The 27,101-nt window shown below is 36.7% G+C and overlaps 1 protein-coding gene across 4 annotated transcripts; it reads right to left on the bottom strand.

Annotated features, from left to right (window-relative positions):
* Positions 1 to 3,261: 3,261 nt before the first annotated feature.
* LOC129923996 (beta-1,3-galactosyltransferase 5-like) lies at positions 3,262 to 26,322 on the bottom strand. Of its 4 annotated transcripts, XM_056017569.1 has the most exons (3): positions 26,000 to 26,322; positions 8,642 to 8,774; positions 3,262 to 6,456 (listed from the first exon to the last, which is right to left on the bottom strand). In XM_056017569.1, the coding sequence occupies exon 3, from the start codon at positions 6,441 to 6,443 to the stop codon at positions 5,394 to 5,396; it is 1,050 nt and encodes a 349-aa protein (XP_055873544.1). In that variant the 5' UTR covers positions 6,444 to 6,456; positions 8,642 to 8,774; positions 26,000 to 26,322; the 3' UTR covers positions 3,262 to 5,393. The 4 variants fall into 4 exon arrangements, with proteins under 4 accessions (XP_055873544.1, XP_055873545.1, XP_055873543.1 ...); XM_056017570.1 differs by lacking the exons at positions 8,642 to 8,774; positions 26,000 to 26,322 and adding an exon at positions 7,830 to 7,956; XM_056017568.1 differs by lacking the exons at positions 8,642 to 8,774; positions 26,000 to 26,322 and adding an exon at positions 7,635 to 7,725.
* Positions 26,323 to 27,101: the final 779 nt, after the last annotated feature.

Genomic DNA, 27,101 nt, shown 5'->3' with positions numbered 1-27,101 from the left:
AAGAAAGTTTGGCTGTTTAAAAAAAAATACTTAAACGGTATTCTTGATTTGAATAAAAGATTGTTAAACTACGGGTGCTAGATCCTAAGGTTTCTTTTATCTAAGAGTTTCAGGTTAATTGCATTTCTTTTCTGTATCTTTCGTTGATGTGGCCCGCGACACGCGTGTTGAAAATTGAAATATCCCGTAGTATGAGTAAGGTTGGACCTAGCTGTCCAATACTCATAACCGAGCAATTCTTGTAAGTAAATATATTTATATATATACATATAAAGTTTATTTCGAAAACGACTCCAACGATGTTTTTAAACATTTCAAGGTATATGTATATAAATTTAAAAAATAAATCTCTTGTCCACATTGCGAAAACTCGAGTTCGACCGTTACATTGGTTTAAACATGTTTCATTATCGTATAATTTATTTTGGCTTGACATCTTTTTATGAATAAAAAGGTTTCTATTGACGTCAAAGGAAAAAAAAACTTGACACCGTTTACTTCACCAGACCTACAGCGTGAAAAGGAAAAACAGTAATTAACGTCTATGGCTTCGAACAGTGCACAACGACATATCTTTGCCAACATTTACGCGCCATCTTATTGCATCCTCTCTTAGCTTTCACTAAATTAAAAGCTTCACGGCTCTCAGCAATCAAAGTGTAAACAATGTATAAATCACGCAAAATACAATAACCATTAGTTTTTTTTTCTTCCATAATAAATCAATTTACATAAGTGTTTCTAAGAGTGGTACATCTTTAATAAAGCCAAAATTATTTCCAAGAGCAAAAGAAAAATAAATGTAAAAAAACAACATATATTAGTAGATTTTGGAAGAGAAATTAAAACCTAATTTTTCTTCATTGCAAAAGTACAAATTAAAAGCGACTAATGTTTATGAATCGCACTTTAAGACATGTACCTAAATCGTGAATACCCATTTTATAGTGCAACTTTCATGCTTATAGCTTGCACACAACGTTATGTTCTAATCCCTCATACGGTCCAATAAAGTAAGGAAAGGTAATTTCTGTTCAAAGCGCCATGTACAATGACATTTAAAACTAACAACATAAAAGCAACTCTTCGGAATGGTAGTCGTTTCTCAATCGCTCGATTATTTTCGTCAAGTTTCCAAAATGTTTCCAAAATAAGTTCGGGTAAATATCTTTCCCAAATCATTCATCCGACCGAGGCTCAATTTATAATAATAACAATTAAGCCTTTCAAAAATAATGTCAAAAGTAAGTTAAGTTCCACTTTCAGACCTTGCAATCTATATAGGGCAGATGATGGGTAAGGTCTTCTGTTTATGTGGCCTACGGTTAACGAAGATGTGATGTGGCCAGCACAACAATCAACCGCCTTTAGTTTTTCCCAACTATTAGGAAACCCTTCAATCTGGGCTGACTCAGAGGCGTATCCCGAAATGAAAAATACCAGTTTTCCGGTCCCAGCTGTGACCTAAATATTTTGCCACATTCATAACAGAAAAAAAATGTTTTACGTTTAAATATATAGCTCTAGCCGTCTTCAGTTTTGGAGATTTTCATGGTATTTAAACTCTAAAAGTTCATCGCAGTAATCTTTTCTTTGTTTGCACGTTGAGATGTATGATCTTTAAGTCATAAAATACAGTAAAGGAGAAAAACACAAAGATATGAAGAAATGTGACGGCGATGTAATGGACTGAAAGAGAAACGTAAAAAGTTTGAAAAGATGAAGTGTGGGAAATAAATAAACAAAATAATCAATGTTAAGGACGCCATATTGAAACATGAGTGTTGCCGAAAAAATAACAACACCCAACCGGATATGGCCTGCGGGCCTTAGTTTAAGGTTTACTGATCTAGTGGATTGCATTTAGCGAATGTTCCTTTGACATTAAAAAAAAAAATTGCCACGAAAAAAAAAAGAAGAATGTGAAAATTATTTTACCAGTTTAACCGACATGTTCATATAATCAAATATAAATGCTATGAAAAAGAAGTTACCCGATTTATAAAAAATCTGAATCCTTTAATGGAGATAAATGTATGGGGAAAGGGGGAAATCATACATTACGGTCTACGGTCTATGATCTAAGGAAAATGTATGCCAAGTTTGATCAATAATAATAATAATAATAATAATAATAATAATAGGTGGAAGGATGGGGGTCGTGGATTGCAGAACATCTTCTAATTGTGTAAGATGCAAGTTTAAAAAATACGATCAAAACTGCTCGCCTCCAGCAACAAATTAGTTTCCTTCCTACGGAAATACGACTCCGATGCAACCCCTCTGAACCTACACAATGCTGATGTCAATGTCGGTTTGGACGACGTAGGGCATAAGATTCGCCAATGGGAGGAAAAAACACTCCACGGAAAATTTCCGGCTTCATTACATGGGGACAACATCGACAAGGCTGCTTCCTTAACATGGCTCAAAGCAGGTCATCTCTACCCTGAAACAGAAGGCTTTGTTACAGCAATACAGGACAGAGTAATCAGGACAAAAAATTACGAGAAGCATATCCTGAAACTCAATGTTGTAGACAAATGCCGAAAATGTGGAAAGGTGGGCGAGTCGATTGAACACATTATGGCAGGATGTCCAGCCCTATCAGAATCAGCCTACCTAGGTCGCCATAACCAAGTTGCAAAGTTATTACACCAACACCTGGCTTTGACGTACAAATTGATCGGTAAGGACACTCCCCCTTATTATAAATACTCCCCGCAAGAGGTTCTCGAGTCTACTGAACATCTGCTGTACTGGGATAGGCCTATTCTGACCGACAAAACGGTAGATTTCAATCTTCCGGATCTGCTGTTCATCGATAAAAAAGAAAAAACCGCTACCATTATCGATATCGCCGTACCACTGTCTCATAATTTTAAGAAAAACTGAGATAGAAAAACAAAGAAAATATGGGAACCTGGCCTTGGAGATTAAGCGTCTATGGAAATTGTCCAAAATAACAATATACCCCATTGTTATATCAAACGAGGAGATAATAACAACTGACCTCACAGACACCTTCAAGGCCCTTAACATTCATAGGAACATCTTTGTTGCCTGTCAGAGGGCGGTACTGCTGCAGACCTGCCACATCACCAGAAAATTCCTCAGTGGAAACTGTTAAAGGGACTACGATGAATTTTGTTTCTCTTTAGCGAAACTCGACCCTAGCAGCGCCAGAGAATGACTACTCGTTCATTTCTGACATAATAATAATCTTTATTATCCGTAATCAAATTTGTCTTACAATTTTTGCATTACACCAAACAAAAAACATTATAACTATAAGAAACCAAAGTGTACATTCACACCAGACTCACTCATAATTTACATGTGACAAAGTTTATACCAGATTGTTCTTATTTAATGATTTGATTGCCAGGGGAACAAAAGAGTGTTTGTGTCTGTTTGTCTTTGCTATCGGTGTCTTGTATCTCTTTTGTGATGGTAAAATCATAAAATCCTGACATAAAGGGTGATTCTTTTTTTCGGGGATCTTGTTAGCTTTTTTATAGATGTTTGTCTCAAACGGTTTTAATTTCTATGCGGGACGTACATTCATACATACATTCATACATACAATACATACGTACATACATACATACATTACATACATACAATACAAACGTACCTACATATACATAAAACACTGAACCATAATCTTGAAATACAAAAACAAAAGCTAATAAAATACTCAGAAAGACACAAAAGATAGAGGCACATTTCTCGTTCCATTGGCTATGATATTTATACATATACAAATACTCCTTCTTCCCTAGTGCTATTAGAGCATGGAATGGGTTGCCTAAGCCAGCCAGGAAAACCAATGACTTGGCTGAATTAAGGTCATTTGTTACCAAGCATGACTGAATGCATGACTAAATGCATGACGTGTAGGACGTAATCATCTTCAATAAATAACGTCTGTATTATATACGGTATGTGGTCGAGAGGCCAAGTGCACTTGAACTTGGCTTGGCTACCTAGAAGGGGGCTCGAGGTTCGACATCCGACTCGGGCAGAGTTGTGTTTACTGAGCGCCTAAAGGCAGCACGGAGAACTAACTCCTAGATACCCCTCCCCCCCACTGGTTCACAAATGAGATTGGACCAAAAGCGCTCTGTATTATTATAATTCGTTATGTGGTCGAGAGGCCAAGTGCGCTTGAACTTGGCTTGGCTACCTAGAAGGGGGCTCGAGGTTCGACATCCGACTCGGGCAGAGTTGTGTTTACTGAGCGCCTAAAGGCAGCACGGAGAACTAACTCCTAGATACCCCTCCCCCCCACTGGTCCACAAATGAGATTGGACCAAAAGCGCTCTGAGCAGGCTATAAGCATGAAAGTAGCGCTATATAAAAGCTATAATAATAATACCATACTTTCTAGTTTGTATATTAGATTATTTGGAACCAAAATCGAAAGAGCTTTTCAATGTGATTATCTCTCTCTTTCATCTGTCCCTTGAATTTCGTCGTAGCAGTGCTGTTAATTAGATGTCAAAAGAGAGATTGATCCATTCTTTGACATTGTCCTGCCAGCTTATCTTTGAATGACACCTCTTTCGTGCTCCCACCACTGTACCTTGAAGGATGACTTTTGACAGTGAGTCAAGTCTTACAATATGACCTAATTGTCACCAAACCAGCCAAGCTTTGCTTATTAATCATTTCGATTTCTGTATTTTCCTCCATGTATGAAAAATGTTTCTCTTTCAGACCTTGTGGTCTATTTGGGCAGATGATGTAAGGGTCATCTGTTTCTGTGGCCTACGGTTAACGACGGAGTCATGTGGCCAGCACAACCACCAACCACCTTTACTTTTCCCTCAACTAATGTCAGGTACCCATTAGAACTGGGTGGACTCAGAGGCATCCAAAGATTCCTAAATTCAAAATCCCAGTCTTCACTAGGATTCGAACCCGGGGCCTCGGTTCGGAAACCAAGCGCTTTACCACTCAGCCACCGCACCTCCATGTATTAAAATCACACATGTACATGTGAAAATTTTGTGTAAAGATTGACTACTTGTAATTCTTTACAAATATTGACTACTTATAATTCTTTACAACTATTGACTACTTGTGATTCTTTACAAATATTGATTGCTTGTGATTCTTCACAAATTTTGACTACTTGTGATTCATTTAAAATATTGGGAACTTGTGATTCTTTACAAATATTGACTACTTGTGATTCATTTAAAATATTGGGTACTTGTGATTCTTTTAAAATATTGACTACTTGTGATACTTTACAACTATTGACTACTTGTGATTCTTTTAAAATATTGAGTAGTTGTGATTCTTTACAAATATTTGCTATATTTTCGATTGTTAAATATGCATTCAATAATTTAACACATTTTGTTGCTTGATACATTTTTGTATCACCAATCCCAGTGCTTAAAAGTAAATCTAGGATCACCTATCAACGTCACACCCACTTTTGGCGCGCAAAGTCCTGTAATGAACACGTCATCTAGCCATATCGGCTTGAGCCTCAACGCACACTGGTACAACAGCGCAGCAGTTGCAGCGGGAAATCCCAGCAATCCTCCTATGGCGAACCGTGGCAAGAGGGGGTGTGGATATTCCGTCATTGATAAGAAGTATTTGCTGTGCCTGTTGCGGATTGGCTCCCATCCTTCTTGGATCTCACCGAGCAAAAAATGTCGGAAGGTGCGACGTTTTTCTTCTAGCGCTGAGATGATGTTAGTGACATTGACCTTGACGTCATCATCCGTCCTGACGACAAAAGAAGTATTGGAACAGAAATGAGTGACCCAATGTAACATGGAGACAGTCTTCTGAAGGATATTTGCATAAGTGTCAGTAAAATCAATCTGAACGATGTCTCTATACGTAACGATCTCGTCTTCTATCAGGCGCTGAATTTTTTGTGAGCCGCCTTGGTGTCTTCCCAGAAAAAAGAAAAGCTTCGAACCATTCTCCGTCAGGTTGACAAACTTCCCTCGCTCGCTCTGCCGGACTTTGTTTCGGTTGTCGAAATTGTTTGTTTTTGATGGGACAATAAACAAGACCTGATTCATATTTTCTGCGCATGCCGTGCTTGGATTGAACATGTATTTAATACTGTACTCGTTTAGGATTGGTTGAGATAGAAATGAGATGACCTCCTCCTGAGTATACATGTGTTCTTTTAATTTCTTGTTTTCTGCAATGAGTCTGTCGATCTCTGTCAATGTTTTATTTTCTAGAGATCTATTTTGAATCCTGACGTTGTTTTTGACCATGTTCACGCTGTTTTTGGAAAGTTCAATATATGATTCCTTAGTGCTGTTCTCACTGGTTCTGATAGGTATAGCGAGAGAGAACGTGCTTATTACAAGTGAAGATGCTAACCACATTACGACGGTTAGACCAGCCAGGAAAATCATCAATCTTTTCATACGTTTTATTGACGTAGGCACCGGCATTCTATTGAAGATTCTGAAAAAAAAATTATACACATGAAACATAACCATTAGCACATCGGTAATCAAAACATTAAAGAAACAAATATTATCTTAACCATCTATAGATGCATGTGTACTGACCGATTCACTCCCCTATCACGAATTCTCCCACTTGATGTGGACGAGAAAGATATGAAAACTCAACAACTAAGCCATTTTGACGATCGAATCCATATCGGTTAAATTTACGAAAAACTATCATTTATTCACGTGAGACTGAAAAGTTGTGTCATTGTGGTCAATGTAGTGAGTTAGATTTTGTTAAAAAATATTATTACAAAAATCGAGTACATTTATTTTATCACGTTAACTTGATTTTGTCTATATTATAAATAAAGTTATATTTTGTATTTTCACAAGGAAGTTATTCAAGTTACTCTAAGCTTTATTAGTTAAGATATATTTCGATTACAACGGTTTAGTTGTCTACCGGCAGTTTGGTATTATCATACAGTAACCGACAATATCACCCATCTGCACTTTAGATCGCCAAATCTGACAAAGATACTAACTTACTAGTAGGTAGAGGCCAGAGATATAGGCTGGTCTTGTTGACTTAATCAGTAGTGAACAAAGATTTCCTCTAACAACCTGTTATCTTATTATAGTGACCAATTAGTTTTGTGCCGAGTGAAACTCACTATAGAACATACATGATACATTTCCAATTCAATATTGCATGCAGTCACGAATGCTAGGAGTAGAACTGATAGCCTTCCACAGTACAACACACATACACAATGTGATTTCTTTAACATCCTTCTTAATACAAAATCAATGTTATAGGCATTATAGCTAAAGAAAGACCTAGCGGCATAGGGCTTATAGTTTACTCATAGGAGTATCATGTAGCCAGCACAAGCTATTAACAGCTTTTAAATTGTCTAACAAAGTTAGGTACACAATACACCTCGATTACAAAAATTATTTCACCTCACTCTGTCTGTCTGTCCGGTAAAAGGTTTGAATATGTTTTTTCACATATTTCCGACCCCTCCAAACTCGGATCAAGTTGAAACATTACACAATTTCTCACTGAACCTGACACTGACAATGACCTACTTGTTAATCTTTACTCTTAATAAAAAAAATTAGGTCCCCAGTGCTACATTTATAAATAAACATTTTTATTTTCTTTCCAAAGATGCATACCGTTTATAAAATGAAAATACTTTCATAATTCGAAGACTTTCTTCTCATAATGGTGAATTTACAGATCAAGCTTTTTTTTTTCTGTGGTGTATCCGGTAATAGTTCATGCGCACATTTTTACACTTAAGAAATAAATTTATAAGATCAACTTTGTGACAAAGAGAAGATTACTCTGAATTGCCTATTACTACTTACCCTATCTTGACCTAACTTTGACCCGTCGGATACAACACAGAAGCAATCCAGGTGAATAGCGAGAGAGAGAGAGAGTCACGCGCGGGATAACTTTGCAGAAAATCCATCACGCTCAACTGTATCTCTTAAGTCCCAATGACTAACTATTCTGATAAAAATGTGAGGGTCTGCGTTTAAACTGAACTTTGTCTTTTTTTTTTTTTTATTCTAAATATATGTAGAAGTAATTAGCGAAACGTTAAAGCGTATACATGAATACAGAAATGTTGGTGTGTTTTTTTCCCCGCTGAACGATTGATAATGTATTATTATTATAGCTTTTATATAGCGCTACTTTCATGCTTATAGCATGCACTTTTGGTCCAATCTCATTTGTGGACCAGTGGGGGGGGGGGGGGGGGGTAACTAGGAGTTGGTTTTCCGTGCTGCCTCTAGGCGCTCACAACTCTGCCCGAGTCGGGGGTCGAACCTCGAGCCCCCTTCTAGGTAGCCAAGCCAAGCCAAGTTCAAGCGCACTTAGCCTCTCGACCACGCTTCTTACGCATTTCCTTCTTTTAATCTAGACCAGTGTTTCCCAAACTTTTGACCTATGTGTACCCCTTTTATAGTTTTGTATTATAGAGTACACCTGGAACTCCCCCCCCCACCGCTTTTATTTATTAACAGAACATAATAAATGGGTTTTGAAAAAATCAGGACAGTTAATGAGGTGCAAAGCGTACCCCCTCCAAAGTATTTTCGTACCCCTGGGGGTACACGTGCCCCACTTTGGGAAACACTGATCTCGACCTAGATAACGTGTCTCAACATACCTTCTGTTTCATCTGCCAAGCCAGTGTCTATTGATAGTCTGTTGTGGGAAATACATTGGTTGTCTCTCTTTGCTGGTGTGTTGACACAGCTCTCTACAGTATTGCTGGTTCACGCCATTTCAAATGTAAGACTCTATAAATAGAGGAATATTGAAAAATATAGAAATAAAACTTTTTCATACCAGACTTTGAAATGTCGTTTTCTTTTTAAATAGTATAAATTTCGTACTGTTTAACTGTAGGTCTATTGTATCTGAAATGATTGGGTATACAAGTCAGTAGATCATTTATTTAATATTTTATGAATATAATAAAAATAAAGAATTCAATAAAGATATTAAAACCAAACTCTCTACCTAATTTAAACACATAATTAGAATTACAAGTTTTCAGACGCAATTGTCTAGACCAATGCCGTATAGCGTATATAAACTATATACAGGACGGCAAGGGACGATAGTGGATAAGGCTTGAACTCACGACCATCATGATAACCGCTCGAAGTGCATTCCACACGATACTAACTAAAGTCAAATTGCACAGTTATAAAAAAGAAAACTGCTCTAAACCAGACCAAATGACCTCAAATTAGTTTTTAAACTTCCCAAGACCCATATTTTTACCTGTAGAGCTGAAGTATTTCTCCTGACGTTAATGAATTACTTCCCCTTTGAAAACAACTGGTTTCAAGTAAAAGTAACCAAGGGTCATCATAACCTACTAGGACGTCAAAAGTGAAATATTTCTACTATTAGCATGTATCACCTTATGGGCTCAAAATGCTAATAACATATTAAAAACTCAAACATTTTGTTCAATGCAATTGTATCAGTTATTTTGAATCAATAACGCAATTAATTTGCAAAAGATCTAGAATACCATAAATATGTGTGGAAATATTTTTAACAATCGTTTTGTTGGGTAATTTCATGTTTAAATCTCCCTCAATGTGCTGTGATCCAGTAACCTTTATGGATCTGTTTGGGTGGGGGTGTATCTGAGAAAAGGTTTCCCTGATGTTCTTTTGTAAAGCAATATTAAAAAAAAAATATTTGGAAAAAATAATTATAAAAAATTTTAACATAAAAATAGTGGGCTTAAATTCGAAATCGATGGCTCAGGCCTCGTCATGCTCGCACACTAACCATTGAACCAAGCAAATGCTGTTGAAAATAGAATATTGTGTAGTTATCTATTGTTAGTTTCAAACGTTTCAGCGACAGCCTAATTCCCTAGTCAAGGCTTCAAAAGTACTGTAGCTATATAAAACGAAATTAATTACATATGACTATTTCATGAAATGATTGGTCAATTTCCGATTGATTCGTGTTTTGTTTGTGACAATGAGTTTTGTGCAAAGTTTCAACTTCATCCCAGAATGGTAAGTAGAAGTTTTCCAGACGGATAGAGTGTGTTGATATGAGCTGTGTAAAAATTGGTTTAAAACTTACTGGAAACTGGGCCGAAGATTGCCTTAAAAACTGTTCTAATGATTTTCCGAGAAATTTAACATTTTATTGATATCTTTGGCAACACAATAAAAACTCTGGTTTGACAATTTTAATAATAAAAAAAGAGGTTGACTCATTTTTTTTACACGGCTTCAGTAGAAATTCCTACAATCGGCTCAAACACCTCAGAACCACCAATGAAAATCCTCAAAACCACCAGTGAAAATCCTCAAAACCACACTTTGAAAAAAATTAAAGCCATAAGTCAAGAACCTCAAAACTACCAGTAAAAATCCACCATTTGAAAAAAAAATTAAAGCCATAAGCCAAAAACCTCAAAATCACCAGTGAAAAACCTCAAAAACCACCATTTAAAAATAACATTAAAGCCATAATTCAAAAACCTCAAAACCACCAGCGTAAAACCTCAAAACCACCAGCGTAAAACCTCAAAACCACCAGTGAAAAACCTCAAAACCACCAGTGAAAAACCTCAAAACCACCAGTGAAAAAACCTCAAAACCACCAGTGAAAAACCTCAAAACCACCAGTGAAAAAAACTCAAAACCACCAGTGAAAAACCTCAAAACCACCAGTGAAAAAACCTCAAAACCACCAGTGAAAAACCTCAAAACCACCATTTGAAAAACCTAAAAACAACCATTTGAAAAACCTGAAAACCACCATTTGAAAAAAATTAAAACCATAAGTCAAAAACCTTAAAACCTCCAGTGAAAAACCTCAAAACCACCATTTGAAAAACCTAAAAAACACCATTTGAAAAACCTCAAAACCATCATTAAAAAAATTTAAGTTATTAGTCAAAAAACGCAAAACCACCAGTCAAAAAACTCAAAACAACCAGTGAAAAAAAATTTAAGCCATACGTCAAAAACCTGAAAACCACCAGTGAAAAACCTCAAAACCTTCAGTGAAAAACCTAAAAACCACCAGTGAAAAAACTCAAAACCACCATTAGAAAAAAAATTTAAGTCATAAGTCAAAAACCTGAAAACCACCAGTGAAAAACCTCAAAACCACCATTTGAAAAACCTCAAAACCACCAGGGAAAATCCTCCAAACCACCATTTGAAGAAAAATTACAGTCATAAGTCAAAAACCTGAAAACCACCAGTTGAAAACCTAAAAACTGCCATTGAAAAAACTCAAAACCACCATTTGAAAAACCTCAAAACCACCAGTGAAAATCCTCCAAACCACCATTTGAAGAAAAATTAAAGTCATAAGTCAAAAATCTGAAAACCACCAGTGAAAAGGCTCAAAACCACCAGTGAAAAACCTCCAAACCACCAGTCAAAAACCTCAAAACCACCAGCGTAAAACCTCAAAACCACCAGCGTAAAACCTCAAAACCACCAGTGAAAAACCTCAAAACCACCAGTGAAAAACCTCAAAACCACCAGTGAAAAAACCTCAAAACCACCAGTGAAAAACCTCAAAACCACCAGTGAAAAAAACTCAAAACCACCAGTGAAAAACCTCAAAACCACTAGTGAAAAAACCTCAAAACCACCATTTGAAAAACCTCAAAACAACCATTTGAAAAACCTGAAAACCACCATTTGAAAAAAATTAAAACCATAAGTCAAAAACCTTAAAACCTCCAGTGAAAAACCTCAAAACCACCATTTGAAAAACCTAAAAAACACCATTTGAAAAACCTCAAAACCATCATTAAAAAAATTTAAGTTATTAGTCAAAAACCGCAAAACCACCAGTCAAAAAACTCAAAACAACCAGTGAAAAAATATTTTAGCCATACGTCAAAAACCTGAAAACCACCAGTGAAAAACCTCAAAACCTTCAGTAAAAAACCTAAAATTCACCAGTGAAAAAACTCAAAACTACCATTAGAAAAAAAATTTAAGTCATAAGTCAAAAACCTGAAAACCACCAGTTGAAAACCTCAAAACTGCCAGTGAAAAACCTCAAAACCACCATTTGAAAAACCTCAAAACCACCAGGGAAAATCCTCCAAACCACCATTTGAAGAAAAATTACAGTCATAAGTCAAAAACCTGAAAACCACCAGTTGAAAACCTCAAAACCACCAGTGAAAAACCTCCAAACCACCAGTCAAAAACCTGAAAACCACCAGTTGAAAACCTCAAAACTGCCATTGAAAAAACTCAAAACCACCATTTGAAAAACCTCAAAACCACCAGTGAAAATCCTCCAAACCACCATTTGAAGAAAAATTAAAGTCATAAGTCAAAAATCTGAAAACCACCAGTGAAAAGGCTCAAAACCACCAGTGAAAAACCTCCAAACCACCAGTGAAAAACCTCCAAACCACCAGTCAAAAACCTCAAAACCACCAGTCAAAAACCTGAAAACCTCCATTTGAAAAAAAATAATGAAAGCCATAAGTCAAATACCATAAAAACCAAAACTAAAAAAAATTAGTGTTCCTGGTTAGATAACGTTTTTTTTTTTAGAAAGTTGTGATAATACCGCGAATGTTGGGGTAGATCCCCATTTTGCTTTAAATCTCATGGCTGTGTTTTGCGTCGTATAAAAAGTCGTCTAGAGGATTCGAACCAAATAATCCCAAGCAAAAAGTAAACTCCACTTATCGCTATCCACTTCAATTGAGAACTCATATACTCTATACACAAAGCTTTTACAAATACTACACAGTGAATAGAAAAACTTAACGTAATTCAGAGAAATAAGACCGCCACGCCGCACCATAAAACTGATAGCGCTACTTGAGGTGCTATAACATAGTCTAAAAATCTATAAGTAGTGTAAGACTAAAAGTACCTTTCGTAGAAGACGTTTAATAAGAAATTAGTAGCTAGGGATCTTTCGAGCCGTCATTCTCCCTACATTGCTCTATGCCTCAGAAACGTGGACAGTGTACAGAAAACATTCAAAGAAACTGAATCACTTCCACATGCCATGTCTAAAAAAAATACTGAAATGGAAAGACAAAATACCCGATACTGAAGTCCTTCAACGAGCGGGTCTGCAAGGCATCCATATAATCCTGATGCAGTCCCAGCTGCGATGGGTAGGACACGTCTACAGAATGGAAGACCACCGCATCCCTAAACAACTCTTGTATGGCCAACTAAGCGAAGAAAAGCGCTCGCAAGGTGGTCAAAGAAAGCGCTGCAGGGACACCCTCAAAGCTTCTCTGAAGGCGTTCAGCATAGACCCTGGCACCTGGGAGACAGAGGCACATGACAGAGCATCATAGCGTCGCGCTGTGAAAACTGGCGCACAGGTTGCTGAGGAAAAGAGAACAACGCTGGCAGAAGAAAAACGTCTGAGAAGAAAAGCAATGTCCACGTCACTAGCTCCAGCAGGAATAACCTGCCAAGTGTGCAGCCGAACATTCTGGGCTCACATAGGTCTCACCTAAGCCAGCTGGATGACAAAGTGGTCATCATCGAACCACGATGGACGAACTGTACATATATATAAGAGAAGCATTTTGTTCATTGCCCAAATAACTCAGAAAAAAAAAACTAACGTAAGAGCTGAATGTCTACTATATATTTGTAAAATAACACTGACTGGCTCATTGATCACGAGATCTCTTAAACTGTCGTACGTATCCGCATGAAATTTCGTTCACAGGTTCCTTTCGCTCACTAAAAACGGTTTTTTGACAGATTCGCAACCTGACCACCGCCATTCCGCAAGCTGTTTCAAACCTTTGTATTTTATTTCATGTATTTCCGTAGTCTATATAGAAAGCATTTTTTAAAAATCACACAAGTTTCGTATTGTTAAAGCGTATCTTTTTCTTTTTTCCTAAGTCTAATTATTTTTTTGTATATGTCTTACGTCATTTCCACTTCCTTTTAGACGCGGCGGTCTAAATAAAAAACAAAACAAATCTTAACACTACTAACAGCATTAATAGAGAGAATGGAAAGTAAAGAATGGTTCTTTGTAACACTTTAAAGAAAAACAAACAAGATTGCAAAGAGAGTTTGTGTTTTCACACAACTCAGAGGCGGCCCCATCAAATTCACCAATGGATCAGGAATATTCAAGCCATAGTCTTGCTTTGATCGTTGAAAGTAATAAAATGTAAAAATCATTGGGCATTCTAATAGTAATAATAACAATAATAAAATAAATATAATTTTTCTCTTTTAAAGTTTAAATTTAAAAAAATGAATTTTTTATCATACATCGGTACTTTTTCAATTACAAGTTGTTGTTTTTTTTAAATATATTTATTTAGTAAAGTTGCCCTTTCAGATCTAGTGATCTATGGGGTAGATGATGTAATGGTCATCTGTTTCTATGGCCCACGGTTAACGAGGGTGTCATGTGTCCAGCATAACGACCAACCACCTTTACTTTTCCCCAACTAATGTCAGGTACCCATTAGAGCTGGGTAGACCTTGTCTTTATGACTAAGCACTTCCCAGTTTATTAGGTCAACAAGCTTTGTCCCTTAACATGTCCAAACAAAGAGCTCATTTCTCGAGTTGACAGATTTATAGATACATTGATTTATGGCAGCCAAGAACACAATGGCAGGCATTCATAACATCTGAAAGACACTTGAAAATGCCGTTTTCTTTTGTTGTTGTTGTTGTTTTTAGATAACCAATAGTTTGGTTGTTTCGTTTCTAATTTTATTTTATTTTTTTGGACATAACAAAATATGAATATTTATAAAAAATTTAACAATCGGTCAATCAATTAATTATTTTGATAGATACCAAAAAGGGAAATAACTTCTAAATTTCGTTTTAATCCATTGTACCTAAGGAAACATGAGTTTTAAAAAAAGACTTAATTAGTCAACGGATTACTGGTAATTATTTTTGTATAACGACAAAGGAAATTAATACATTAATAGTCAGAGAGAGATCTAAACTTGTGGAGTTTAGTCCCCTTAAATAATTGTACACGTTATTTCTTCCGCACCCATTCTCAGGCTAAAGAACTATTTTTTGTACCTAACAAAATATAACTCATTTTTTAAAAAGTAAACAATTAGCCAAGCAATTAACTATTATGTTTGATATCAAAAAGGAAAATAACTTCTACTGTATTGAAATATGTGGTTGTAAATTATTGTTTTAATAGCGTCCTTGACATTGTTTTGTTTTTCTATTTATTTGTACAATCTTTACCATACGTGCTCATTGTCTTTCCTTTTTTTTTTCTCTTTAGGCTCCATTCTATTACTTTTTCTTTCCTTTCTTTTATCATTTCTTTCCTTTCTTTGCCACTGCATTCCAATGCTGACAGATTGAAATCGAATGTTTAATAGCGAAAGGTACAGAAAGAGGAGAATGACCTGTTTACCTTCTGTAGTCTTCACAGCTGATAGATCAACATAAGGCTATCATTTTTATATTGCTGTCCACCATAGCAAAACAACCCAAATACATTTATAACGCTCTAGTGTTGATATTTTAAAGTATCAGGACTATACATCAATTCTCTTTCCATGAGGTTAATTTTAGGTTAACAAAGACTAGGATTGACTACCCGGTTCACAAAACGTGCTCTACACCAATAATCCGACTTAACATTTAATCATATATTTTTAACTTAACACTCGCTCTACTTAACACACGCTCTCAGAGTGGGAACAATGTGTGGCTGTTAAATTGCAGACTATATTACTCTTGGTAAGTAGCTACTCTCACGCCGGAAAAAGTTAAGACTTATAGTTCAAAACTTATTTCACCTCTTTAGTGCTTTCTTTCCGGCCTGGTACGTCAAACAACAGACTTAGTATTCATAGACAAACACTAGTCTCTTTTTTTTTTTTGCATATTAATATTAAAAATATTCCCGTGCGAATACTTGCGATCTATAAGGCACATGATGTAAAGGTCATCTGTTACTGCGGACGAAGGTTGATGAGGGAGTCATGTGGCCTGCACAAAAACAAAGTACCTTTACTTTTTCCCGACTAATGTCATGTATCCATTAGAGTTCGGTGGACTCAGAAAAGTCGTAGAAATCCCAGAAATTCAAAATTCCGGTCTTCAGTGACATTGGAAAGCAAGACCTCGGTTCGGAAGCTAAGGGCTTTTTCACTTAACTAGTATGGCTCTTTTATCGATTTAATTAAACTATAATGCGCCAATAATTATACACTTAGTATTAGATTTAAAATAGGTAACAATGCATTGCTTTGGTTGAGTAGATTAATTTGTTGTGGATTTCCTGTTACTTCGTGATTGGGTCACATTTTGCCAAAAAAAATATTACAGTGAAATAAAGACATGGCAGGATAAATATCTTCGGCAAGAGATGTTCTGGTGCAGCTGTTTTGATGCAGCTGTTTTGGTGCCGCTGTTTTTGGTGAAGCTGTTGCGGTGCTTGCCTTTTTGGCGCTTGACCTTTGCGTTAGAAGCTCTGATGATAATTAAAAACACACACATAAATAAATTTTTATACTAAACACTTTTTTCTGTCCATACTGTTGTAACGAATGAAAGGCGAATCAGCGAAAGGAGGTAATAATGGACGATGTCTTTATTTACGGTTATAAAATACTGTCACGTTTAGGCATGTGTTGTTCATCAATGCAACTTTGATGGGTTAATGTCTTCTCTTCTCTTCGATGACTTTCTTCTAAAGCGAATGTGGTGTAGAGGTTATAACTTGAGAAGCACAACAGATATTAAGATTCACTAAGTTACACACTTGTCAGAAGACAATAAATTTATTGAATAAAGATAACTTTGCGAATAATCCAGCCATAAAGCATACTACACCCGAATAATAATATCAGAAATGAAGTCACAATATGTTCAGAATAAACTTATAGTGCTCTATACAAAAATACATATTCCAGCAGAACAACATTCACATCCTTACTCTTCAAGGACTAAATAAAAACTTGTCTTATACCTCGTGGTTTTAGTTCACCTGAGATCCTTTTTCCTCGTGCGAATGACCGCTTATTTAATGTGTTTACAAATCACCTCATGTCACAGTGAGTCTCAAACGATGCTGCGACAAATACACAGGTGGACATGGACTTCAGTTATCAAGTCACAGGGAGTCTTAAGTTCTACAAGTCCTTTTCTACCTGAACATTAGAACAGTTTACCGAAACACTTCCCAGTGTCGCTCCAGGTCCTCAATACAGTTCACTGGTAGTACGAAGGACGGCTCTTAGTCCCAGACAGCTCAGACTCCCCATAACCTGCAGATTTAAAACAGTCCTTCCTCTAGAATCCATATGCCGTCTATTCCTCGTAATGAACGGTATGCGGGTGCACACCATCATGTTGGCGCGGGAACAGGGTTATAACACTATACTATTCTTATAAGATCCAAATCATAGACTTATATATTATATCTAAACTAGAAACCGGATATAAATTCTTATCCGCAACTGATCGATTCACAGACCTATACATATATAGATTTTTATGTCTTTTTTCAGGCTCTAAGGGGAGACGCCCGAATCAATCTTTTCTGTCTTAGAAAAGTAATGATCTTTAGTTTTCAAAGTTTAGAAATAATGCAAAATCATTTCTGGGATATTCGCGCAAATATATGAAACAAAGGCATTTCCTGTTTGTTTCCATTGAGATAATGTTTCAAAAATCCTAGATCGAAATAATTCATGTTGATTTAAATCATCTTATGTACATTTAAATAGATTGATTACCTAGATTAATCTCGATTATGTATCTAAAAATTTCAAAATAATAATTATGAAATGAGAGTACTCTTATATTTGATGTTCAATTACTAGATCTAGATATAAAAATTAAATTATATTGTTATAAACCTGGTGGTGGCACAGATGGGGGTAGTGGTGTGAGTGTAGTCAGCCGACGCAAATCGCCCCAGGCCAGAGCTAGACGAGCGGTCAACCGTGACGAGTTACGACGGTCAGCCGAGACGAGTGTCAACATGAAGGTTCGAGTAGGATCGGCGTCGTGAACAGAGCTTAGGAGCGTCACGAGAGTTGTAGTCACCTGACCACCCAGAAACGTCGAGCGGCGTTCTGTCCGGTTCTAGAAGGCCAGTAGGAACCCTATATAAGAGCGGAGGTGTCGCAGTCAAGACGGTTGAGAAAAGGGGCTCAATATAGCAAGGTTTACGAGAGAAGGTTCACGACAGGGGTTCAGAACACGGTCGACTACAGCACAGTTCAACGGAGTGGTTCTGTACGGAGCATTACGACGGTTCAGTGCGGATTACTGTCAAGTACAGTTGAGACGTCTGGCGTCTTGATCTTGGTCTGTGATCGAGTCCGACACAACGAGCCCAGTGTGTGAAGTCAGTCCTGAACTGTTGAACCCAGTGCAAGCCCGAAACGAGACGGAGAGGCCAGTGCAAGAGTTGATACGGCGGTACGGTGTTATCGAAGAGATATTTGTACAGTCTTGTGTTACGTGCTGCCAATTGTACAGTATTGGCTGTTATTTATTCAACTATTAAAGTGTTACGTTACTCTGGAGCCCTGAGTTGTCAAGTTCTTTACATTGGTGGTGTATGGTGCAGTTTGCAGAGAGCCTGGATAGTGAGATTTGTAACAATATGTTACATAGGTTAGGGTTGAAAAAAAACAACTTTACTACTTCTTTTAACTACTTTACAAAACAACGCCTTGATCCAACTTTCTAAAAACTTTTCACGACATTATTTGTAGTGTTAAAAATCTCCATGTCCAATCTAGATATAGTATATATAAGTCTATGGTAGAAACTGTATCGGCACTTGCCGTTTATTTGAACACATCAGCAGCGTGGAGAGGAAAGAACTGCTGTGGGGGTGTTACATCATTCAGACTTTAGCCAATTCCCAGACATTCATCTCAATTCTAATGATCCATAGTCGCTTTATGACGAAACAGACCATACATTTTCTCACCCATCCCCTCAAGAATTTTTTTTTTGTTAAATAAAGGTTTTTAATATTTCATCAATAAATATGTCAAACTATTGGAAGTAAGATTCCTACCTGAGGCTAAAAAATATTGGCATGTTTCCCCCTTTTAAATGCAAGCTGTGAGAAATGCATAGGATGCTATCCATCGAATTGTATTGTTCTACTATCGTTTTACTTTCTTTTGGACAATATTACAATCCACACAGCATTCCGATTTAAAATAAAATACTAATTAGATAACGCTCCATCTGAAATCTAATGGACCAGAAGAACTAGCGTCCTTCACATTAAAAAAAACAAACAAACAATGTCTGGGGCCAATACGTCCTGCTTTGAAATACCTAAGTCAAGCAACATTTAAAGAGAAAGTAGAAAGGTTATTGGAGCATAGGCAAGTGAGGAATAACAGAATCTTTCTACTGATCTACGACACTACAGATTTGAACCTATATTTGTTACTGTCACAGATGCCATTATAGAATTATTTGTACATTTCTCATTTAAAAGAAATATAAACCCTTACTGAGCCTCAGGAATTACCCCACAAATCTAGACCCTTGACAGCACCTCAGGTTTTACCCAAGACGTAATTATGATGTTGCAAATCTATTGGTTGATTTGAAATTAAACAAAGACATTTTTTTTAAAAGAGTTAGCGCCAGAGATTTGGCGAGAGTAGAGAGAACGCCAGTCGATAAAATATTTTCCTATTAGTCAGTCGGTCTTCTATGAGCTCTGTTTTAAAAGCCTTTGTGATATTTTGTGTTGATTGATCTGTAACTTGTACATAAGCTGTACTTACGTTTTATATTTAAATAAAGTTCCAGAGTTTTGTTTTAACTAAGAATCTTTTATTGTGATTCTAGATCGTCATTTATTCAACTATTTTAATTCAAATAAAATCCCCGGCATCACAACACATAGTAACATCTAGTGTTGTGACATATTTGGCACTCTCCGACTAATAAAAGTTTATGGACAACTTCTAACGAAATTTATTCAAGATCTAAGACCAATTTCTAAGCTCTTCAAAGGAACTTCATTCTTATTTAACGGAGTACAGAATTTCTGTGTTTAACAGGTCAGTTGGTTATCGATAATTCTTTTATAAAGATTTTCGTTAGAGTTACGTCTAACTCACGAAATCTATTATTATATGTAATTGGCAAAAGGAATAAGACCAATATACATAATAACTGGCATTATTAAAAGACCAGTAAATCAAATAACTGGCATTATAAAAAAGACCAGTAAAGCAAATAACTGGCAATATAAAAGACCAGTAAAGCAAATAACTGGCATTATAAAGAAGACCAGTAAATAATCATTTGTCTGGCACAAAGTAAACAGAAGACCAGATTTAACCAACTGTTAAACCAGAAAAAAAAGTACTCGGCTCAATAGATCTATATATTCAATCATACGACTCCAGTAACTACAAGTTTACTGTCAAGCATTATTAGCAAATTGAGGCTTCAAGAACTTTGTCACTATATTATTATTATATCTGAGATAAAGCCAAAATCCAGATATTGAACATTTTGTTACAATACAAGAAACTAACAAAAAAAAATAAATATGGCTTCCGGTTCTAGAACAAGACGACATGCCCAGAGTCTCTAACAATGATACAAGAACTCTAACTGATCAAACTGAAGTCCATCAAGACAAGTCATATTTCACACATGATGACTTCAAAGAAGAACAGAGACGAGATCCAACATTGCAAATACTTTATCAGAAGGCTCAAGCAAACAAACAGCTGAATCTACCAAATAAACCATATTTTCAAGATGGCATCCTGGTGAAAAATGCCATGCATAAAGACAATACCATTCAGCAAATAATAGTGCCACAGAAATACAGGAAAGAAATACTGGCAACAGGACATAACATTCCACACGCCAGCCATATGGGTGTAGTCAAAACTAAAGCCAGAATCCTCAAAGAGTTTTATTGGCCAAGTATCATTAAAGACGTCAAGAAATACGTGAAGTCATGTCATATTTGCCAAGTCAAAGGACCTAAGAACAACAAATCACAGGCACCTATTCAAGATATGGAATTGACAGACAAGCCATTCCGAAAGTCTCAGTTGATTTGATTGGCCCTATGCCAGTAGCTTCAGCAAGAAACCATCGATATGTCCTGACATTGATTGACACATGTACAAGATGGACAGAAGCAGTACCTCTAGTCAACATTACAGCGCTTGACATCACCAGAGCTTTGTCAGAGATATTTTCCAGAATTGGTTTCCCAGAAGTTATCCTCTCTGACAGAGGCACACAGTTCACAGCTGACATTACCAAAGACTTCATGAACATGTACCACATCAAGATGAAGTTCACAACGCCCTACCATCCCCAAAGCAACGGGCTTTGCGAACGATTCAACGGTACTTTGAAGAGGTGCATTTCAAAAATAGCACACGACAATCCGCAGAATTGGGACTTATTGCTACCATCAGCTCTGTTTGCATACAGAGAAAGTCCTCAAGAAACCACAGGATTCTCACCTTTCGAGATGGTTTATGGCGCCAACCCAAGAGGACCGATGGCAATCCTCAAAGAAGCTATTATTCGCCAAAACTCAATCTCATCAGAAACCAAGACAGCGTTTCAACATGTGCAAGATACCAGAAACATAGTCATATCTGCATGTGAAAAAGCAAATGAAGCCACAGCCATAGCAAACTCCAATACCAGAATGAGAGTCAATAGAAACAGAACACTGAAACAATTTGAACCAGGAGATCAAGTATGTCTGTTACTACCAGACAAAAGCAACAGACTATTCATCAAATGGCAAGGTCCATTCTCCATACTCAGAAAGATAACAGATGTTGATTATGAGATAGACATACACAACAAAAAGAAAATCTATCACGTCAACATGTTACAAAAATATAACACAATAACAGAAGGTACCACAAGCCCAGAACAAAATGAAAGAGCCATATCATGTCTTGCAGTCATACCAGAAGAAGATGAAAATGACACGTCTGAATTTGACGACATCAATATGCCACAAACAACTACCAAACAAACTGAATTTTGGCAAGACATAAAACTCAATTCAATGACACCGCAAAAGCAGAAAGAACTGACTACCATTCTCAAAGAAAATTCAGACATATTTACAGATGTTCCAGGCAAAACTTCAATTGCGGAACACAATATAATACTTACTGATTCCAAGCCTACAAAAGCAAGACCTTATCCATTACCAGTACACTACAGAGACTTTCTTAAACAAGAAATTAACCAACTATTAGAGCAAGGAATCATTGAACATTCCAACTCTCCATATGCTGCACCAATAGTTCTTGTCAAACGAAAGCAAACGACAACTCCAAGAATGTGTGTCGACTTCAGACAGTTGAATAAAATAACCCAACTCGACTCATATCCTATGCCAAATCCTGAATATCTTATGACCAAATTTTCAGAGGCAAAGTTCTTCACCAAAATAGACCTGTCCAGAGGTTATTACCAAATACCAGTCAGACAAGAATGCAAACAGTTTACGGCATTCACCACAGCTTATGGACTATTCCATTTCAACTTCATGCCATTTGGTCTAGTCAACGCCAGCAGCACCTTTAATAGAGCCATTCACAGCATACTAGGCAATCGCTCTGACACAGTGTCATATATAGATGACATTTGCATATTCCATAAGACATGGAACGAACATATCAAAGGACTACAAGAAGTTTTCAGCATACTAAAACAACATGGTTTTACCATAAAGCCTAGTAAGGTAGAACTAGCCATGTCAGAAATATCCTTCCTGGGTTATAGAGTCAGCTACAATTTGCTGAGACCACAAGAGAACATTATTCAACGCATACTAGACATCAAAGTCCCCACCAGTAAAAAGCAAGTGAGAAGTATTTTGGGTCTGTGTAATTTCTACAGACATTTCATACCAGGTTACACAGCACTCATAGCTCCATTGATTGAACTCACAAAGAAAGGACAGCCAACGAAGATTCCATGGTCTACAAAGTTACATACCACTATTGAGAACATTAAAGCTGAATTCTCAAGAGACACTATTCTCAAACTTCCGAATCCAAAGAAGCAATTTTACCTCGCCACAGATGCTTCATCTTCAGCTATAGGTGCATGCCTAATGCAGAAATACCAAGACACTTCACAGAAATGCCAAGAGACTTTGCACCCAGTATTTTTCATCAGCAGGAAGTTGTCAACAGCTGAAACCAGATACTCAACCATCGAACGTGAATGTCTAGCCATTGTATGGGCCATAGCCAAGTTCTCCAGATATCTACTAGGTGCTCATTTCACACTCCTAACTGATCATGCACCACTAGCATTTCTGAACTCAAAGAAGTTAGCGAACAGTCGTTTAACTCGTTGGAGTCTACAACTCACAGACTACCAATTTGAGGTCAAGACAATTCCTGGACGTGAGAATGTCTTAGCTGACACACTTTCCAGATGTATTTAATTCTTTACATAATTGTGTATATATTTTTCTTCCACAGGTGTAGTATATCAGTTTTGTATTGTCATATTTTAATTTCATCATGAAGCTTCATAACTTATTCAATTCAAAATTTAATTTATTCAAGTATTATGCTTTGTACAACTTTTGATATTGTTCATGACAAGCATTGTCTCATTTTCATAACCACTTGAATAGTGAAACAGGTGTTCAAAGTCATCAATAATTTTATTCTCATATACATGACACTGCATTTACATTTTTTTTTATTGTTATCTCCAAGTTGACTTTATTTTTCAGAGCATTGTCATATGTTACCTCAACCATTTTTTTATAATTTCATGTATGGTATTTTGTGTATATATTTAGATATTTTTAGTACATATGAGCATTTCTATTACCATACAAATGCTAAATGGAGGGGGGGGTAATATGTCACAGATTACATTATAGAATTATTTGTACATTTCTCATTTAAAAGAAATATAAACCCTTACTGAGCCTCAGGAATTACCCCACAAATCTAGACCCTTGACAGCACCTCAGGTTTTACCCAAGACGTAATTATGATGTTGCAAATCTATTGGTTGATTTGAAATTAAACAAAGACATTTTTTTTAAAAGAGTTAGCGCCAGAGATTTGGCGAGAGAAGAGAGAACGCCAGTCGATAAAATATTTTCCTAGTAGTCAGTCGGTCTTCTATGAGCTCTGTTTTAAAAGCCTTTGTGATATTTTGTGTTGATTGATCTGTAACTTGTACATAAGCTGTACTTACGTTTTATATTTAAATAAAGTTCCAGAGTTTTGTTTTAACTAAGAATCTTTTATTGTGATTCTAGATCGTCATTTATTCAACTATTTTAATTCAAATAAAATCCCCGGCATCACAACACATCGTAACATCTAGTGTTGTGACAGTTACAAAAAAAAAATAACCTAAAATAAAAAGTATATAAAAGAAACAAAGTCCGCAGCTCATATATTTAAAACAATAAGCTACTTTTAATGAAGCGCAGACTATAATTAAATAGGGCGTGTTTCCCCCTCCTCGACCTCTCCCCCTTCGCGTCATCTACTTCGTCTACGTCATTTGTGATAAAATATCTAGGTGATAGGTAGGTCCTCGTATCCACCTCAACCTCTGCTCTCTTGCACCATCTTAAAAACTCAAAAACAATGGCCTAATGATAAACATTGAAACGTTGAGTATTGTTAGTGCTATTTAGTGTCCAGGATTCTGCCAACACAATCTTTTTTTTTTTTCGTATTGCTTAATTTTTATGTTTTGTTTTAAAGACCAACAACAACTGCAAACGAATACAGGTCTTCCCAGCAATTTACAGTCCTCAGACAACGCCACCTGCGCTGGCTCGGTCATGTTTGGATTGAGGAGAATCACATCCCGTAAGTCATTCTTTACAAGCAACTCGCGTCTGGCTCAAGAAAAACAGGTCGCCCCCACCTCCGTTACGTGGATGTAATCAAACGGGACCTCAAATCAGTGAACATTGATATTTGATACAGACCATTGGGCCCGGGCATGCTACCCTGCCTCAAAGTGGCGCCCGGGTGGAAACGACCGTAAGAGGAAACGATTAGGCTAAAGGGTAGCAAAACAAGACTCCCGTGGGGGTGCCTAAGGGGGTGCGAGAGCATCCTCATTGCACTGTGCGGAGTTGTAAAAAAGCTCCCACAACCTTGTCACAATCCAGGCGCCGTTCCTCAAGGGGCCGTTACATAAATGGTGTGTCCCGCACGGTTAGCCTGGTATAGAAAATGGAAAATGGCGGGGGTCTTAGTGTACGCGGTCTCTTGCCGCGAGTCTGACCCACCCGTCAGACAGAACAGTATAAATTGTTCTCATTCAGACAGGTGAGAGGGAGCTCTTGTTCACTTTTTCTGGCCTAGACTGTTTAATAATAATAAGAAGAAAGAATACAGACCATAGGGGAGACATAGCCGTAGATCACACTACGCGGAGAGAGATGGTGACCAAAATAGCTCTGGACAGCGAATAAACCTGGGCCTCAGCTCTGGAAGAAAAACGTGCAATACGGAAAATGACCGGCTCCTCTACCACTAAACCGAAAGCCACCTGCGATATATGTGGACGGGCGTGTCTCTCCAAAATAGAGCTCCGCAGTCAAATGAAAAAATGTTCTACGAGATGAATCAAAGTCGTTACAGCTAAATGAGACCAACAGAACGTTTTTTTTTTCGTAACGCTAAATTTCTATGTTTCTTTTAACTCTTTCCTTCCGTAATCATTTTTTCACATTCAGACGGAATTCTTCCTTTTGCTCATTAGTATTGCACTACCATATTATGATTAAGCTTCAATAGCTTTGTCTCGTTGTAATCAGAAAAATGTTTATTTGGTACAGGATTAAAGGGGAATGCATGCTCCTTCTGTATAACATAAAGAAAAGTTTTTAAAATTAAATACTAATTTAATTTAATGAGGTCAAATCAACGATCGTATCGTCGATTAGGAGAGAAAGAGTTAAACACCAACAACAACAACTACAAACGAAAAATCAATTGGACTATTATTATCAGACTTACCGAATGTGAATGACTCAAAAGAAAATCAAACTATTAGTTAACCTAATGCTAATTACAATCCTTAGCATTAACTTAAATGTATGTGTTTAAATCAATTGTATAACATACTATGTCTGCACTATACCATTAAAAAAAAACTCCACGCCTTTTACAAAAATAATCGTTTGAAAGACCCATGGAGGCCTACTAGGAATTTGTCTGTTGTACATGTCTAGATTTGTTTCAAGGTTCTAACAATACTTAACAAAAACTTAACACCCGATACGGCTTTAGAATTGGAACACTCTCTGGCGGAGTGTCTCCAGTGAACCGTAACACTGTGGGGAGACATTAACGAAATGTGGAGAGCCTCGTTTTGAACAATTCTAAATCATGAGCTCGATTACTTTGTCTCTTTGATAACGATTCGATGGGTTTGATTATCTTGAACAAGGGGAAGAAATCGTACTTGGCAAATGTGTGGTATAAGTGGAGTTAGTCCCCTTGAGGACTCTTGCGCCCTTGGTGAACATATTTTGTACACATTTAAAAAAACGATCATGTAAACATTCACAAAGATATCCCCTTATTCTCTTTCCCAACTTGTCCAGACAAGGGATAGGGTCACAGGGCATTGAGAATGTTAATAGCTAAACCAACAGAATTGGTAAAAATATTTCTAAACGCACAGATCTATTATGTCTAGACCAGTCTAGTTCAATCACACTTAACTGATCCTAACTAATTGATACAATTATATTTAATACTTTATTGTTTTTGTTTTTTTAAGTACTTGTTTTATGGAATAAATCCCTACTTGTAAAAAAAAATTATTAAAAATTAAAATATATATTTTTGTATTTTTAAAAAGCTTATATCAACTCAATCTGTCTGGTAAAAAGTTTGAACATGTTTTTTTTCCTCCCATTTCCCACTTTCGGATCAAATTAAAACTTTGCACAATTATTCATTTAACACGACAAGATATGAACCATACAATCACCTACTAACCAGGTAATATATTGTCACATACGATCACATACTTCTAATCAGAGGCGTCTCTAGGTTGGTGCGGGGGTGGTGCCGTCCGCACCGGGTGACACCCACTAAAATCAACATCAAG

The sequence above is a fragment of the Biomphalaria glabrata genome, chromosome 18 (assembly GCF_947242115.1).
Source record: "Biomphalaria glabrata chromosome 18, xgBioGlab47.1, whole genome shotgun sequence".
Classification (NCBI taxonomy): domain Eukaryota; kingdom Metazoa; phylum Mollusca; class Gastropoda; family Planorbidae; genus Biomphalaria; species Biomphalaria glabrata.
Note: the sequence above shows the minus strand (reverse complement) of the source record. Positions and strands in the feature narration are given on the sequence as shown.